This window comes from Thermobia domestica, chromosome 5 (assembly GCF_964235325.1).
Source record: "Thermobia domestica chromosome 5, izTheDome1.hap1.1, whole genome shotgun sequence".
In the NCBI taxonomy this organism is placed as follows: Eukaryota; Metazoa; Arthropoda; class Insecta; order Zygentoma; family Lepismatidae; genus Thermobia; species Thermobia domestica.
Genome location: NC_137458.1, coordinates 233,505,046 through 233,522,641, shown reverse-complemented (window position 1 = coordinate 233,522,641; position 17,596 = coordinate 233,505,046). Strand labels below are relative to the sequence as shown.

At 35.7% G+C, this 17,596-nt stretch overlaps 1 protein-coding gene across 1 annotated transcript in view; it reads left to right on the top strand.

Annotated features, from left to right (window-relative positions):
• Positions 1-17,596, top strand: part of LOC145686447 (uncharacterized) — a 31,197-nt gene that overhangs the window by 7,228 nt on the left and 6,373 nt on the right. The window contains exon 3 of the mRNA XM_081759757.1: positions 5,841-6,358. Within this exon, the coding sequence (XP_081615883.1) occupies positions 5,841-6,358 (518 nt within the window). The remainder of the gene's footprint in view (positions 1-5,840; positions 6,359-17,596) is intronic.

Sequence of the window (17,596 nt, the reverse complement as noted above, 5' to 3'; positions counted from 1 at the left end):
GAAGTACGTTAAAAGAATATAGAAGTATGTGGTCATATGTTATTATTTAACCAAGAATCAGCCAACAAAATCTGAAACTCGAGTAGTTAATACGAAAAGAAGCTTATCGATTTAACAAGTTAAACCTATTTGTTCTTGTGAAATAAAATCTTTGAGTTTTACGTCCCACGCTTATGCCGGTTAGGCTAAAGGAGATGGTGATAATGAGAAATGAATGAAATGATCGAATGAAGAAAGTGAGAGGAAAGGGAGAACCTCGACGAAAACCACGGACACGGTGTTTGTACACCACAAAGTTCACAAGATCAAACCAAGGACCCCATACACCAGAGGTGAACGCTCTGTCACTGAGACATGCGGCCCCTTATTTGTTGTGGAATAAATATAACGGGTATTTCAAGTAATGTCCGAAACTACTCAACCAATTTTGAAGCTTTTTTACCATTGGAGAGTAATGGGGCGTTTACACTTAGTCGATTTGCGTTCGATTCAGTTGAATTGACGTCACTTTCAACTTAATCGACCGTGTAAACAGGACTTCAACTTAATCGCTTGTTGATCGAAAGTGACTAATCGACTAGCAACTGAATTGAAAGACGTTCTATTTTCTGTGGTCGATTCTATTTTCTTCTGCTATAACACCGCAAATTGTACCAATTACTTTTTGCTTGGACATCTTTAAAATTACCAGTCGATTTCGAATCGACCAGAAAAGAGCGAGTCGACAAGGAGCATTTAATTTCGGTTGAAACAATTGAACACATCCATCGACCTCATTCGGTCTAGTTGCTTCGATTTAGTCGCAAATGCAGTGAGTCGATTTAGCCGTGCGACTAAATCGACCAAGTGTAAACGCCCCATAAAAGAACTCACATAATAACGCTTGTACTCCAACTGAACTAAGAAGTTATGCAAAGCACTTTTCTGTGATTATAGGCCTATTAATAATTGTAATTTAGTTGAATAATGGTTCAGTTGTAGAGCGCTTACCTCTGGTGCATGGGTCCTTGTTACGATCCCCAGCCAAGTAAATTTGTGGGTTTTCTCGGGACACTCCCGTTTCCTTCCACATTTTCATTCCACCGCATTTTTCCCTCATCATTCATTTGCCTTAATCACCCGTTTCCAATATCCTAACAAGCATAACCGTGGGACGTTAAACTGAAAGATTTCATTTAATTTTTTCTGTTGTTTCCAGTTTAATAAAAAGTGATATGTGGTTTTCATAAGTCTCTTTTGGAACTAATTTAACACCATACAAGGATTTCTGCAGAGACCGAATAGTGTACGATGGATGCACTCCCACCCAACTTCTCTCAATTTCTGAGCTTCTCCTCGTTTCGATTGCGATTATCCTTGCATATTGTTGTCATAAATTAACCACTTTTCATTACTCGTGATCAGCAACGGCTTCAGAAATATTTTGAATTCGTTATATTTCAGTAGATCTAGAAGAGGTGATGAAAAAGAGCTTACAAAATGAAGACTGCAATTCAGTAGGAGTTAGAATGATTAGGTGTATACGTTTTGCAGAGGATATGACGCTTGTTGCAGAATCTGAAGAATAAATGAATAAGATGTTTGAAAACTTAAGAAAGGATTCTGAAGAATATGGGATGAAAATAAATGTTAGAAAGACAAAAGGCATGATGATTGGAACGAAGCGATCAGTGTCAGATTTATCAGGGAAGACAATAGAACATATTACTAGTTTTCGATATCTGGGTAGTATTATTAGCGATGATATGAAGTGTGAACGTGAAATATAAGCAAGGATAGGAATGGCGAAAGAAGCCTTTAGGAGGAAGAAAATACTATTTTGTGGGACCTTGAAAGAAGAGTTGCGAAAAACACTCATAAAGTGTATCGTGTGGAGTATTGTGCTGTACGGACCAGAAACATGAACATTACGCAAAAATGATGAAAAACGACTGTAAGCTTTCGAAATGAGGGAGTGGAGAAGAATGAAAAGAGTTAACTAGGTCGAGCGGAAAACGAATGAGAGGGTGCTAGAAGTGGGAGGGGAAAAATAACAATTCTAGATATTATTAAGAAGAGGAAAAGAATCTGGCTGGGACATTGGCTAAGAATTGTACCTTTAGGGACGTTTTAGAGGGTTGCTGTCAGGAAAGTTAGGGAGAGGGCGTAGGACACGACAATTAATGTAAGATATCAAGATAGAGAAATCGTACTTGAAAACGAAGAGGTTAACGGAAGACCGTCGAGCATGGAAGCTTCTGAGTTGCAGCAAGTAATCTGTCACTAATGGCAGAATACCTATGATGATGATGATGTTTCAGTAGAGATTCGCGGAAGGAAATTTGATAGAGTTAATGTGTTTGACTTAGATCATGTGGCTTCTAAGCGTTAAGCTTCTTTTTGTAGGCAGCTTTCTCCAAATAGTTTAACACTGTTTGGTGGTGGATGTTTAGGTCATTGCTGATGTCATGGCTATTTACATGCGAGTCTTGCTCGAGTTTTGCCAAAATATCAGCTGCCTTTGCTGCGAATTGGTCGCTCACTAGGAGGAACAACTTGGACATAGGAATTGATGAAGAAAAGCTGCCGAACCATCACTGCACAAAATACTCAATACCTTTTTTTAGACTACCTGATTTTTCACGCTTTGTCGCGGAACTTGCTATTTTACAACTGAACTGAATCCATATTTTTAACACTTGAACACATAATCATTACATACAAAACTTTTATTATGAAATAAGTACAATAAAACATCCTATTATAGCATACTAGCTGAAATGCGCGCTCTTCAGGTTGGAAGCATATGTTTATTGAAAACATTGCATCCCGTTTTCCTTTCGGAAACGTATTTTAATGAAAGTGTAAGGATAAAAATCCGTATAATAATCTACTTTTGGCGTAAATTTTGAAACCCAGTATACCATAGAATAAACACTGTAATCAAAATGACATGATAAAGCCCCAGCTTCAAATGTGTCGTAACTATGTTCCAAAGGTCACTTCAAACAGGTCAGTCGTTTTCTCGTACCTAGAAAAATATGGATTCATCACTAAGTTATTTTTGACGTTGTTAAATGCCTTTCTGAATCTCCGTGCCGATACTAGATGTACTTGGATTTAAACAGGATCAGGCGTGTTACCATTAATCTCAGCGTCCTCGAAAACAGTAGATTCCATATTAACATAGGTTGTTTTCGAATATGTCACCCTATTCCCAAACCTATGGGTGCTAAGGTTGTCTTACCCTTTCACTACGGAATCAAGAGTGTCACAAATCGTCTCAGCGACCCCGAAAACCTTGGATTCGACACTGATATTGATCGTTTAGTATTATCTTTACATGTCATCCCACTCCCACCCTCTAAGAGTGATAGGGGCGTTTATTCCGTTGGAGGCATCAAACGTGTCAGTATTCATCTCAGCGATCCCGAAAATTATTGATTCGACTCTAATACCCGTCAATGTTTTTATTATTTTTACATGTCACCCCTTTATACACCCTCGGGGGTGCTAGACTGTCTTGCCTCCACAGTATTTCTTTCTAAGTTGTAAGACAAATGGATACCAATTTGAGAAAATTACACCAGGAGTTACAGAGTTATCTTGAAATGTGCGCATATACACATATAAGTACCTTTATATTCAAAAATGATCCCTTGCCCCTCTCAAAACAGAAATTTTAAAAATCGGTGGGACACAAATCCGTTTATTTTTAATGATGGCTTTATATATGCCGAATTTCATGTTCATAGTTTAAGGAATTCGTAAGACACTCAACTTTTCACATAAATTGTGACCCCCCGTTCCCCCTTGGGATATGCATTTTAATCAAAGTAACATAATAAAAAATTAGTTTTAGGCAGGTGATAACTATATTCAAATCCTCCTTTCAAGAGGTCAGGCGGTTTCCATGATTCGATTACGACAAGATCAGTTTCAAATTCAGTTTCATTTTCATATCGTAGGTAAATATACAAAGATATATGAAATTCGATTTTAAAATAAACGGATATTCGATACAATAGATTTGAAAATCTTTATTCTTCTTTTTAATACTCTGGAATAAGGACAGCCCAAAGTAATGCCGGAGTTAAATGTAAATAGTTGTAATATATAATTATTTTGGTCTAAAGTAAAATATTCCGGAGTGCACAAAGAAGGGTTTGGTGTCACCTCTTGTAACCCCATACGTACGCTCATTAACCCCTTAACGCATGCCTTCCATATATGGCACATACCCTTTTTTCACTTTAGCTTTTTTGTGATTTATCAAAGGCATCAAATGACTGTTTTGTCTGCTGTGTGAGATATTGACGTGTATGAATAAGAGATTTTGGTGTCATCTGGCATGTTCTTTGTGAGTTGTAAGTGTGACATATATGGCGCTTACTTATTTCTCGTCGGAATTAAGTGAAAAATCTAAAATTCAAGTTTTAATTCATTTTCAAAGTTCCCATATGAGGATTTCCAATACTGATTATCTTTTTTCGCTAAAAGAAAAAAAAATCATGCAGAAAGGGGTTAATATAAATTAAATTTTCGCATTATCCGAGGACGTTCCAGCGAGTTGGATATATTATCCTGCGAAATAAAGTACTTTCTACATAAATAAACGTATTTCACTACAGCCCAAATACACAAAATGTATAAGGATCATGATTCCTGTTAATTACAGTGCATACTAGTAGATTCCAATCATCCACTGGCATACAAAGTTGCCTTTATACACCGGGCAAGGATTTGAACGAAATCGTAGACTCTACGTGGGGAACCATGGTGACCCCCTTAATTATCAAAGGTAATAATTTATATCTTGTTGGAAAGCTTGTGGAAATCCTGGAATCCATCTGTGTGTAATTCCTGTCTTATTCGTAGAAGAAGAAGAAGAAACAAAAATCCTAAAAAAATATATTAAAAGAAAAGAGTTTTGGGGGTACTGGCACCCCTTACTGTCACTCTACGCTGACGAAATGACGCTAACATGTAGGCAATACACTTGTGACAATAATATTAAAAAAAGAAAACAGAATTATTAAGTTTCACTGGAAAGGAAAGCGTAATGAATTCGTTTTATTTTGGAAATATTCTAAAAATAAATAAATAAATAAATAAAAAACGAGTCGAAGAACAATTCATTGAATTTGACATTCGTCTCGCCCCCTCCCCATCATAGTACAACGTTATATGTACATCATTGCTTTCATTATTGTTCCCAGAAAATACAGAAATAATGTTTCTAGAGCAATTCAGTGAAAATATATATCTTAATATGGAACCGTTCAGAAAATAAATGTAATTAAAAAGAAGGATCAAATTTGCCCCTCCCCTACTCTCCTATATAAGCAACAAATACTTTTACAGGATATTAGCGTGTAGTGGACTGCTTCATTGCTTTACATACCAAATTCTATGGCCCTATCTCCAAGGGAGGAAATGCCCCCAGAAAAAAAAAAACTGATGCAAGAAAAAACACAAACTTTACCCCCTCTATGCTGAAGTATCCTCCACATACATAAATTGCATATCGGGCAAGCTTCATCCTTAGGGAACACATTGATACCAAAATTATCTTCTTAACTTAATTAGGAGCTGAGCTATTAAGGTTTAAAGATTTGACGCAGCAGTTGCGTCCTTCAGTGTTAAAGGATAATCCACCTTGCAAACTCAATTTATGCAATCATTTAGTAGGCAGCTTGAGACATTATGATTATATTTCTCTAATTTCATTCTGTCGTTTGGCATGCCTTATAATTAAGTCAAAGATCTAGAAAATTGTATTAAAGCTGGAATCCAAAGGTATATTAAACTACTAAAAGATGGTATAACCATAAACTAATTCTGTTTCTGTTTCTTTGTAGGATAACACTAAGTATTTGTACGACTATGCAGTGAGGGACGATCACACAGGGGATGTCAAAAGCCACGTCGAAAGACGAGAAGGAGACGTTGTGAAAGGACAATACAGTTTAGTGGAACCTGATGGCACAGTTCGCATAGTAGAATATACAGCTGATAAGCGAAATGGCTTCACTGCTGTTGTTAAGAAGAAAGTCCCTGGTTCTACTACTAAAACAGTTTTGCCTGAACCTGCTGTACAACAACAGGCTCCAGTGATTCAACAACAAATTCCAATTCTTCAACAACGTATTCCAGTTGTACAGCAACAACTTCAACAACTTCAACAGCACCAACTTCAACAAATTCAACAACAACAACTTCAACAACTTCAACAACGACAACTTCAACCAAAATTGCAACTGTCTCCGTTTCCCCAAAGTGGATTTCAGACTGTCATTGTACCTCCAGAAGGCTCCGTTGCTCCCGGCTATCAAGGAGATTTGCCGCATATATTTACTGGATACCCAGCACAACTTTTGTAAATAAATTTTTATTTTATATTGAGTTCATGTTTGTTACTTTAAAGGAATACGCACATTCTGAAGAGAAATCTCCTCCGATATATTATTATTGACTAATTTACTAGTTTATTTTTATTTAATCCTGAGTCGGTAGCAAGCTATATAGGACGAGACCTACCGTTTAAAGTGCAATTTGAACCACTGTGGTACGTTCGATGGTTTTTAACCGGTATTGAACTTGGGAACTGGAACGTATGTCATTAGACGAGCGAGGAGATCACTTGTTTTTTTTCTTCGCTATTCAACAAATTTTAACTTTTTTTTTTCCCCTGTAGAAGTCACGGAGATGGATATTCTTAAATAATTCCCACACGCCAAATCTAAAACTCAAGTCACTTTCTTCCCATCAAGTCGCACATTTTAGCTACAGAATGTTCCGAAAACGAAGTTATATCCTATATTTTATATTTATTCCGACATTTGATGTTCAACAAAGTTATTATTTTAAAGCAAAATGTTGTACTGAGTACAAAATTCTAAATTTACTAATTTTTAAACATTCGTTTCAGGTTTGTCTTTCTCTTCTTCAAATAGAAAACAGTTAGCACAAATATTGCACTGTTGAAATCTGTATCCCTTCACCTTTCCGACAAAGTATCAAGTATGGCCTTTTGACAATTAGAGCGGGAGCAGAGACAAACGAAAAAATAGCAGTCCGCAAAACGTAAAGTGAATGACCGGTTTCTAAAAGTTACATGTAATAGATGAAAAACTGTGGCTGCCAGAAAATCTACACGGTTAGAGACAGAACTTACTTTTGGAACGCTGAAGTCATATCAAGAGACCACTTTCCGCATTCCCTTTCCGATTTTATTCTACGAATAAAATACAAGATTTCTACTACCTCCAGTTGAAATAGAGGAATACATTATAAAATAGATTTGGAACATATTCTTACGGTACTGAAGCCATATTGAAAAATCTGCTTCTCGCTATTTATTACTTTTTTTCCATTATGACAATCAGTATTGAAATCAGAAATCGTAGATTTTAAACACTCCTGGTTTGAATTGAGGGATAAAAGATCGAGATGAAACTTGCTCTTGGGACCTTGAAGCCATGTGAAAAAGTCATTTCTCGTCATCAGTTATCGGTTTTGCTCTATGAAAATTAATATTGAAATCTGAAGTAAATTTTTAGCTTTCGTACACTTAATGAATTGAAGAAAACCGCTTCCCGCTGTTTATTACCGTTATTGCTTTATGGTAAGCAATGTTAAGATTGGAAATGATTTACTTCAACTACTATTGATTTTAATATAGGGTTAACGGAGGAGATGTAATCTTTCCTTGGGAAGCGAATTGGTTTCAGAATGCTGTTTTTCGATATCTCTAATCAGTTTTGCTCTGACCTGTCGGTAGACACTCAGACAGAGAGATAGGCGGACATAGCCGCCCGATAAGACCTCCGATATTTATCCGTAGTATAGTCTGGATATCTACAAATGGAAAGACCTGTAAACATACTATGTTACACTAACATAGTGGAGATGCTGGTTTATCGTTTCTCTTAAGAACACCGAAGTCAAAAAGAACTGATTCTTGTCTGCATCAGGATAAACGATCCTTGAATAAAATCAGATGTTCATGTTATGGCGATCATTAAACTTCATAAAGAAAATTGCAAACCTGTCTGAAAGAAAGAATGAATCTCAGTGGACTGACTACATACAACTCCCATTAAAAACTTCCAAATTCAACTGGAAAACCGTCGGTTTAAGGAGCTATTATAACGCAGGATTTAATTAATTATGACAGTTGCGAAACAGATAACTTATATACACAACGACTACTTATGCATGTTTCAACTATTTGATAGAACTATAGTATATGTAATAATAATTATGAAGTATTTCGTAATGACATATTAGATATTTTAGACGTGAACTTAAAAGTTGTCCCATTCAAAAAAATGATCCAGGGTTAGATCAGCTAATTAAATTATTTCTTTCGTACTTGTTCTCTGAAGATCCTTTTTCCCCTTTTGGTCTTATTGGTTTCTTTAATTCCTTTGTTTCCATCCGTTTAACAAAATTTACTTACATTGAAATTTACTAGATTCGAAACTCTTCATAATGCTTTTATTTATTGATTGATGACTTCTTTTCCGTACTCAAGTTAAGGCTCTGCAACCTTTTCCAAGCACTTAACCACGTACCACGTACTCACATACATCGTTTTCTAAACATCAGTATTTAAAAAATATAAACAGTAAATAGTAAAGTAGCTAAATACTACAAAATCAAGGCATAAAATGAAATAAAAGGGAAGAAACAAAGAAATAGTGAAATAAAAAACTTTAAACAGATTTTTTTCAGACTTGTTATACATAAGGGAATAAGTAATTTCCTCAGAATAAGTAGATTTTTAAATCTGTGTTTCTGAAATGATTCACTACCAGTACGCTAGTTATTCTACAGTTGCATTATACATTGTAACATCGTTGAGTTGAGTTGAGTTGATCTTGAATTTAATGTCCATTTCAGCAGCAAGGCTATATGAGACGGGATCTACTGATTAACGTGGAATCCGAACCACGTGAACTCCCGCTGGGAATCGAAGCCGGGTCTCCCACGCCAAAGGCTAACATCGTTGAGACAATTATACGTATAACATACCTGAAATCTGCGTGGTAACGTGTTTGTATAAGTGCTTTGTATCTGAGTTATTTATGTTTCTGACCAGTGTTTAATTTAACTACAACTCAGGTGGAAATCCACTCCAGAGCTACTACGAAGCACTTATGCACTTTCGACTACAAGAGGAGGAGGATTATGAAAGTGAATGATTATGTTAGAATTTGTGAATTAAGAATGTGGGAAGAAACAGAAGAATTCACGGAAACAATGTTGTCCACTACAGTCTCACATGACCTGGAATCGAACCAGTGACCCATAGCACCATATGTAAGCGCTGTACTGCTGATCCATTGTATCCTTCGACCTTCACTCGACTTGAAAAGCAAGCGAATAGTGGACAGATTAATGTAATATTAAAGTACAGGAAATGGGAGAATCGCAAGGAAGGATATAGCACAATACTTAGGTGTTATATACAACATGGTTGAATGAGTAAAGTCGGACCACTGTCCCTCTGCATCAAAGTGTGTGTTTTACCGCTGAACCAGATATTTCGTTCTTTACTTCCAAGACCTAAACAAAGCAATGAGTATCAAATACATGTCCATTATTGGGCATATTATTTTATGACTCCCAAAAACAAATGATTATTCTACAACGCTCCCAATCATGATGAGAGTATATACCTGGTGCCTACTTTAACTTGGAATATAAATACTAAGAAGATGTAATAAGTAGAAGTAATATTGATAAGTAATAAAACAATCGACAATTAATTTCTGTATTATAGAAACACTAACTTCGTCTTGCAATCATTACTATTTTATGCACAGTAGAACATACGTCTTCCTTCATCAAGCAATCTCAATAAATTTGCATAATGCAGTAAAATCATCCAAGTAACGCATGGAAATGAGTGAATATAGGTTGTTCTCCTCAATTGGAAACAGTCAAATAATTATTCTTGATATCTTCATATCTGATCTGAAGAATTCAGTATTTATCTTCCAGGCACATAGTTCTAGATTCTCTTCCAATACTGACATAATACTCCAATCAGTGATGCACTGCACATAATATTTGTAATAGAGACAAAAGTCTTCGAATCAGAGTCAGCCGGTTTGACAAAAGACGTTCTTCAGTTTCGATTAAGTTCCTCTACTTTTTATTGAAGCAGAATTTTCTAATATGCAAGAAATAATATCCAAGAGTTCGAGTTTCAGTTTTATTACGGTGTTCGAAAAGTTGAATTTTCTATTCTTCACCCCACGTATTATAAACTTCTTCTTCTTTTTTTTTTTTTAAATGTCAATGATTAATCAATATCCTGGACTGTCACACACAATCAGCGAGAAAAGTTCTTTATGTTCAGCAAAATGTGTTTTGGGAATAACGGTAGTATGGCTGGAACGTACAGAAAATTGTTCTTTTAAATTTACCAAAAAGTGTACTCAAATTGTTCTTCCATTCTAAAGTTATTTACGAAAGTAATTTCATAAAACGAAAAGAACGTTTGTTGCTGACTGTACATCTTAGGAAAACATTTCCAACTAGCCTACGAAAGAGGTAGGAGCGCAATTTTACAATCAGATAAATAATAGAGAGAAAAGCTTGAGAAAATATAGGAAGGGGATTAGGTAGGAGAATGGAATAAGCAAGTGTTGCCAGTGTACGCTTTGTCATGGATCCAAGAAGAGTGCACACGAAACCATCTATGGTTCTTATTTTCATATTAATGTCAGGTTTCTTACCTGCTCCTTCTCCTCTCCGTGTTGTTTACAAAGAAGTAGAGCAGAAAACAGACATCACAGAGCAACTAGTTGGAAACGAGTGATCTTAGATGTTAAATTTTTCATATGTTATTCATGAAGTGAAATTGAGATGGCTATAGTATCAGTAAACAGATTCCCTTTTTCAAATCCAACGTCTGGAAACATGTCCAACGAACGGAGTACGAAAACATCGTAAGTTGTTCCCGACTTTATATAACCATATAGTTGTATAAAACGTGGGAAAGACAATAACTCTGCTGGTTTAGTGGTCAGGCCGCACAATTTTGGTATATGGAGTCCTTGATACGATTCCCGGTGGAAAATTTTGAAATTTCAAAAAAGAAAATGCAATGCACTGGTTCGGATTCCATCCTAAACTGTAAATTCACATCTCATGTAGCCTTGGTGCTTAAAACGGACGCTAAACTTGACCAACCAACCAACGAATTGCGCAGGCAATATGAAAGAGAGTAGTTCAGTGATAGAGCGCTCACCTCTGATGCTAGGGTTCCCTGGTTCGTCCCCATTCCATGTTTGTAGAGGCCAACGTTGTGTCTGTGGGTTTTCTCGAGGTTCTCTCATTTCCTACCATATTCTAATTCCACCAACTCATTAATAACCATTCACTTTTATTAACTGTACGTCTCTTTTAGCCTATAGGGTATAATCGTCGAACGTAAAACCAGCCATTTCATTTAATTTCATGAATTGCGAAGAAGCATTTAAGAAGGAGTATCTAAGTCTAGATATCTTGTGGATCTTTGAATAAAATATATATTTCTTTTTTTTAGAAAAAAAAAAGAAAAGAAAGACTACTAACATTTCCGCATGGCAGAAACTCGGATACTGTCAAAAGTGGCATGAAGAGATGAGGCTTTCCAATTGTTATTATGAAAGAGGATATAGGAAACGTACTCGGACGAATTGAAAACTAATGAGGAAGAGTTAGAGATTGTGGAATAGAGATGAACAATATTAGATGAAATAAAAAGAGGAAAAGATAAACTTGTAAAGACATTGGTTGAAAAGGAACAGTATTAAGGTATGGGATATACTAGAAAGTACGGGAACAAGAAAAAGAACGGGTGGCGAAAGAAAAAAATGAAATATTTCACTTTAACATCCAACAGTTAAGCCATTCAGCCTAAGGAAAACGATGATTAAGGCAAGTGAATGAGATGAAAGAACTGTTGGAATGAGAAAGTGGGAGAAAACGAGAGTAACCCTAGAAAACTCACGGACATAATGTTCTCCGTCACAAACTTACTTGGCCTGGGATCGAAACAGGGACCCCACGCAACAGACATAAGCGCTCTACCACTGAACCAGGAGGTGGCAAAAGAGACTACAGTTGATCAACGGTAATAAAACATTAAATTGCTATACTGAAACGACAAGATCAGCTGAAGAGCTTGGTGCATATAGGTTTCTTAGTGTGCGGCAACTCATCCACAAATATTAGCATAATACATATGATGGCGTTGCTGCTGATGTTTGTTGTAATACCAAAATTTTTCTTAATAAACAATAAACAGGTTCATGGAGATACTCCGAAAGGAAGAAATTTTAATCTTCTCCATTGCGCTTTTCGTTATTTTTCACAAGTGCAGTGTTAATCAAGAATTACATATAATTTGTGAAAAAAAAACATAGCCATCTTCGTATAAACTTTTCTGGACTCAAGAAACAAAAGTCTATAATATATTTTCTTAAATTATTCAAATATTCGTATATTCTTTATTTAAATAATTATGTGAAATTTTTGTTCTGTTGTTCGAATATCCGACTACCATTATTCGAACGCTTATTCATTATTTGAATGAAGACTATTCGAAAAATCCAATGTTCGAATGATTTATTATTTTAATATTAACAGAGCAACCTACACTTCAAGACCAGCTTTAAGTTTTGCTCTAACGTGTACAAAATTTGTTTCATTAATTTATGATTTAGTGAACAAATAAAATAAAATAACATTCCTCTTAGTTGACGTATAATGGCTACGTTCTGTAAAGGTGATTTCTTGAGGCTAACCATATTTAACGGATTTATGTTTCCTGTTCAGAAACAAAAGAAATTATTTATTCATAGATCTCTTTTCAATCTTTTAACAACTACTGGTTAATAATATTATAAAAAAAACTATCCTCTTAATTATATTAAGCTTTTAACCTTCATTTTATTTTAAATTCATAAACCACTTTCATCTAACCAGAAGGAAATCCAACATAAAACCTTCAATTCTTGTGTTCTTTTTACGTCTTTGTCGTTTTTCGTTGAAAGTGTACTATAATAAAAAAAAAAATCACTTTGAGGTTCTGCGGCAATCCACTAAGAATTATTGCTAACGTTTTGTACTTTTACTGTTTTGCACACAAAGAGCGCTTTGATCTTGTCTTTTCCATTTAGTGGGCAATTGCTGAACTCTTATTGTTCCATTCACTAACCTACCCAAACAAAAGGAAGTTACGCAACGGCAGTTGTTTGAATTCCTACCACAGCACCGTACGGTTTCATTATGGGTGTTCACCAAGGTTTCATTCTATGTCCTCGTTTTTTCCCCCTTCATCACGCGAAAGAAAGAAAATAATAATAATAAAAAGGAAACTGATCTTGTTTGTGCTGACCTGTAATTTTTAATACGTTTCACTTTCTTTCAGCAAGAATGTCAGAATACATAAATTTTTGGGAATCAATAAAAAGATAGATCTACTTCAAAATTGTTGAAATTCATTAGGTTGGCTTTCGTGAGTTTTGAACTCACGCTCATTGAATCTCTTTCTTACGAAGTGAGTGTGAAGTTGAGTGAGCGCGAGTTCCAAAGCATGATGTAAGTGTTATGTCAGACTAATGATGAGACCATAAATTTGAGTTAGAGTTACGTCTGAATGATGATATGAGTGTGAGTTTAAGTGAACATTATGTCGAAATAATAATCTCAAAGTGAAATTGAGTGAGCGTGATGTCATATTGGTGATGTGAGATTGATGTTGAAATAATGTGAGCGTGAAGCTGAGTGAGAGTGATGTCAGAATTGTGATGCGAGAATGAGATCGAGTGAACGTGATGTCATATTGGTAATGTGAGAATGATATTCAAATGATATGAGCGTGAAGTTGGGTGAGTGTGATGTCAGCTTGATGACGTGAGCATGAGGTCGAGTGAGCGTGATGTCGAAATGATGTGTAAGATTGAGTTATCGTGATATCTAAACGATGTGAGTGTGATCTTGAATGAGTATCATGTCAGACTGGTGATGTGAGCATGTGGTCGAATGAGCGTGATGTCGAAATGATGTGAACGTAAAGTTGACTCTGTTTGATGTCAGGCTGATGACGTGATCGTGATCCTAAAATGCTGTTGTAGCGTGAAGTTGGGTAAACGTGAGATTAATTGAGTATGATGCTAGATTGACAATGTGAGCATGAAATCAAGTAAATGCGATAACAAAATGATATGAGTATGAAGTAGAGTACTCTTAGTTCAAAGTGGGTATCGCTGTTCAACGATAAATATTTTCAAAGCTTCATAACTCCATTAGCGTTCTAAAGGGAAGAGAGAAGGAGCCAGGTTATCTACGGATACCTATGGTTCTTCCGATATTCTGTAAAGAGCAAAGTTTCACACGCAACAATAAAAATTTTAGAAATTTCTAAATTATAACATTGTGTTATGAATATGTTATTTAAAATACTCCTTAACTCTTGTATTAAATTTAACGTTTCACCTTTAATTCATAATGTAGAAACGAACTTGACCTTAAGTATAATTCCAGTACCCTAACAGCACAATCACATAGCAGGCATATGCCTATCATGTTCCCTCAGGTACATGGGAATGTGTCCAGTATGTGCCTTATGTACCTCTGAGAGAGAAATTACATGGATGGCAAGTGATAGTCACAGTCTATGTCCGTCCCTAGGCACATGCCTGACATGTACCTGGGGAACGTACCTAGTATGTTCTAGTTATGTTCCCCATGCCGTAAGCGTCCATGAACCACAAAATTACTCCCCTAAAATATGTTAAATCGCCTACATACGTAATTTGTTTATATTAAGGTGAGTCTAAAAACACTTTAAACAAGTTTAAAAAAACCTACCCCAGGGTGGACGCAAACCACCAACCTTTGCATTACTAGCCGCGTGCTCTACCAACTTGGCCACAGAGGCGAAGAAGACAATATCGCTTGTAGAGAGATAAATTGTTGACGTCTTTTGAATTTGGCTAATCAGAGTGCACCTTTAACCGCGTATATTCGACGATAACCGTTAGAGATCAGATAAAATCTACTGGCCATGTAATTTTATAACAAAAGGCAAGTGTCTATTTACTTTCATGGTTCTTCCGTATTCACTTTCAAATGATCGGCGACAGTTTCCATCTAATAAAGTTGATGCTTTTGTTGCTTCTAGTACACAATCGCTTAGAAAAAGAAGCAACAAATGCATCAAATGTGGGAGATGAATATGGAACACCTAAATGTAGCATGCCTAGCACATCTTGTGCTGTTAGAATATCTGAAACAGTATGTACCTAAAGGACGCACCTAGAACATGACAGATATATGTCCCAAGTGACGACATAAAAACAACTGACTGTTAGAGTGCGAAACTGTGCCAGGTATATAAATGCTACATTTGTGGTACATAGTTGCAAATATCAATTAGGTGTAACAAATACCTAAAACTGTAGGTAGCTGAAGTACATACTTAGCATATGAATATCATATGTGCCAAGTGTCGAGTAGCTAAAAAGTAGCTGGGACACCTAAATAGCACATGCCTAGCACATCATGTGTTGTTAGGGTATTGTGCAATAATTACACAATGATGTACAGGAATTGCTTGAATGTATAGTAACTAAGCTTTTCTCAAGTTGCGCATCACAACCTACAGCGAATAGAGTAATGACAGAAATCTTTACTATTATGCAATTACTGGTTGAAACACAGCATTTTCCGAAAATGAGAGATTCGAGTTATATAGAACTTAAAAATATATATTTTTAAAACTCCTACCACAAATATATGAGGTTGTAGAGAGATAGTGAAATTGAGAACCTGAAGTCACCCGAGGAAACACAAGTATCTTGGATTTTTAAAAAGGAAAGAATTTTTTTTTTTTTTTTTTTTGGGGGGTAACCAATCGTTGTTTTCAAGGTGACCTATCCCAAAAGTTAAGCTCTACAACGTCTCCTGCTAAAGGCTATTAAAATAATAAGTGAATATTTTAAAACTACTTTGCTCTCGAAGTAAGTTTCATTGCAATTCTCCTAATTTTTCAGGTTATGAATATTTTCAATATTTCTAATTACATTACAATCGTAGGCTAGTTAGCAAATAATCTAGAAGTAATGTATGCTAGCAAACTTTGTCACCCTAAAAATAACACCGAGTAGGTCACCCTAAAAATATATCTAGCTATTTCGCTTGTCAATTGCTAAAATATTAGTGTTTGAATCATGGGTCAACCCAAACGAAATAGAAAGTTGAGCAACGGTTGTTCTTAGAATTCTCACCACAGAATCGCATGAATCAACTAAAGCAGTTTCCTGTAAAATTCTCTGTATACGTGTTCTTATTCATTCTTTTGGTTTTTCAAGTATAATTAAGAGTCTTCAGTACGGTCTCCAAAACATTCACCTGATGAAATTAGCTGAAGTTTGCAGTTTTATGTCCCACAACTTTGCCTTTTTAGCTATAAAGAAAACGGATGATTAACACACTCGTAGCTATGAGTTGCTATAGCATCTGGACCTTTAATTTGTCACAGTACTGCGAGATGCTATAGCAACTTAGCGACTTTTAGTTGATCTGTGACGTTGTAGCCTCCAAACGCAGGTAAGTTATTTTGTTAGCATGCCTTCAGCATGCCACTGTCTAAACCTAGTTCCATTTGGGTATTTTTAAAGTATGGTTTAAGAGAAATGTTTTCATTCCACGTTACATGTGTATCAAAAGATCATCAAAATGTCCTTTAAAAGTATAACGTCAACACACCCACCCTCCTATGCACATAGCATTTAAATTTTGTTCTACAGAACAAATGGTTATTCTTCTTTCACGAAACCAAATTTCATTTTTCTATCTTCATAATTAGGTTTTCAGTATCTTTTTTTCCAACCCTCAAAAAACTCCAGGATAGGGGGAAAATGAGGGTTGAAATAGTTCACGATCGAAAGTTAATCAAAGTAAAGGATTGTTAAAATATGGTAGAATTAAAAAGTAGGACGAAATAGGAGGAATATTTTCGAAAAAATGCATTTCATTGATTCTTTAGCGAATCATTATAGCAAGTACTCATTACTTATTTTAAGTGTAATAATTTAAATCAAATGTTTCCCCCTAATACTTGTTGCAAGTAACTTTTATTAAAGTGAAAATTTCCACTATACCCAACCCCAAGTAAGATGGCCATTAACTCAGAAACCAAATGTTATGTAGAAAAATATTCCACATGCTTACTAAACAATTTAAATTCTATCTCCGTGTCAACTTGCATCAAGATCTAATGAGTCCTGTAGATCGCGTATGATATACAGGGTGTTCCAGAAACAAACCGACAACTATGTTCAGGATCTCAATATAAAAGAAATATATGCAACTATGGCTGGAAACCTAATTACGGAGATGAGGTATATCTAACGTAATTAGTGGAATCGATCTCAAATTGACCCCATCTCTGCAATTAGGCATTTGCAATCAAACTCACAGATTCGTGTATGGAGTTTCTGAATACATATGTGAAGTTTGTTTTATTCAGTATAGCCACTTTAAGACTAATTTTAGTTAATGACCTTGACTTGACACAATCTTCGTAAGTAGGCGTTTCCGACCAAAATCA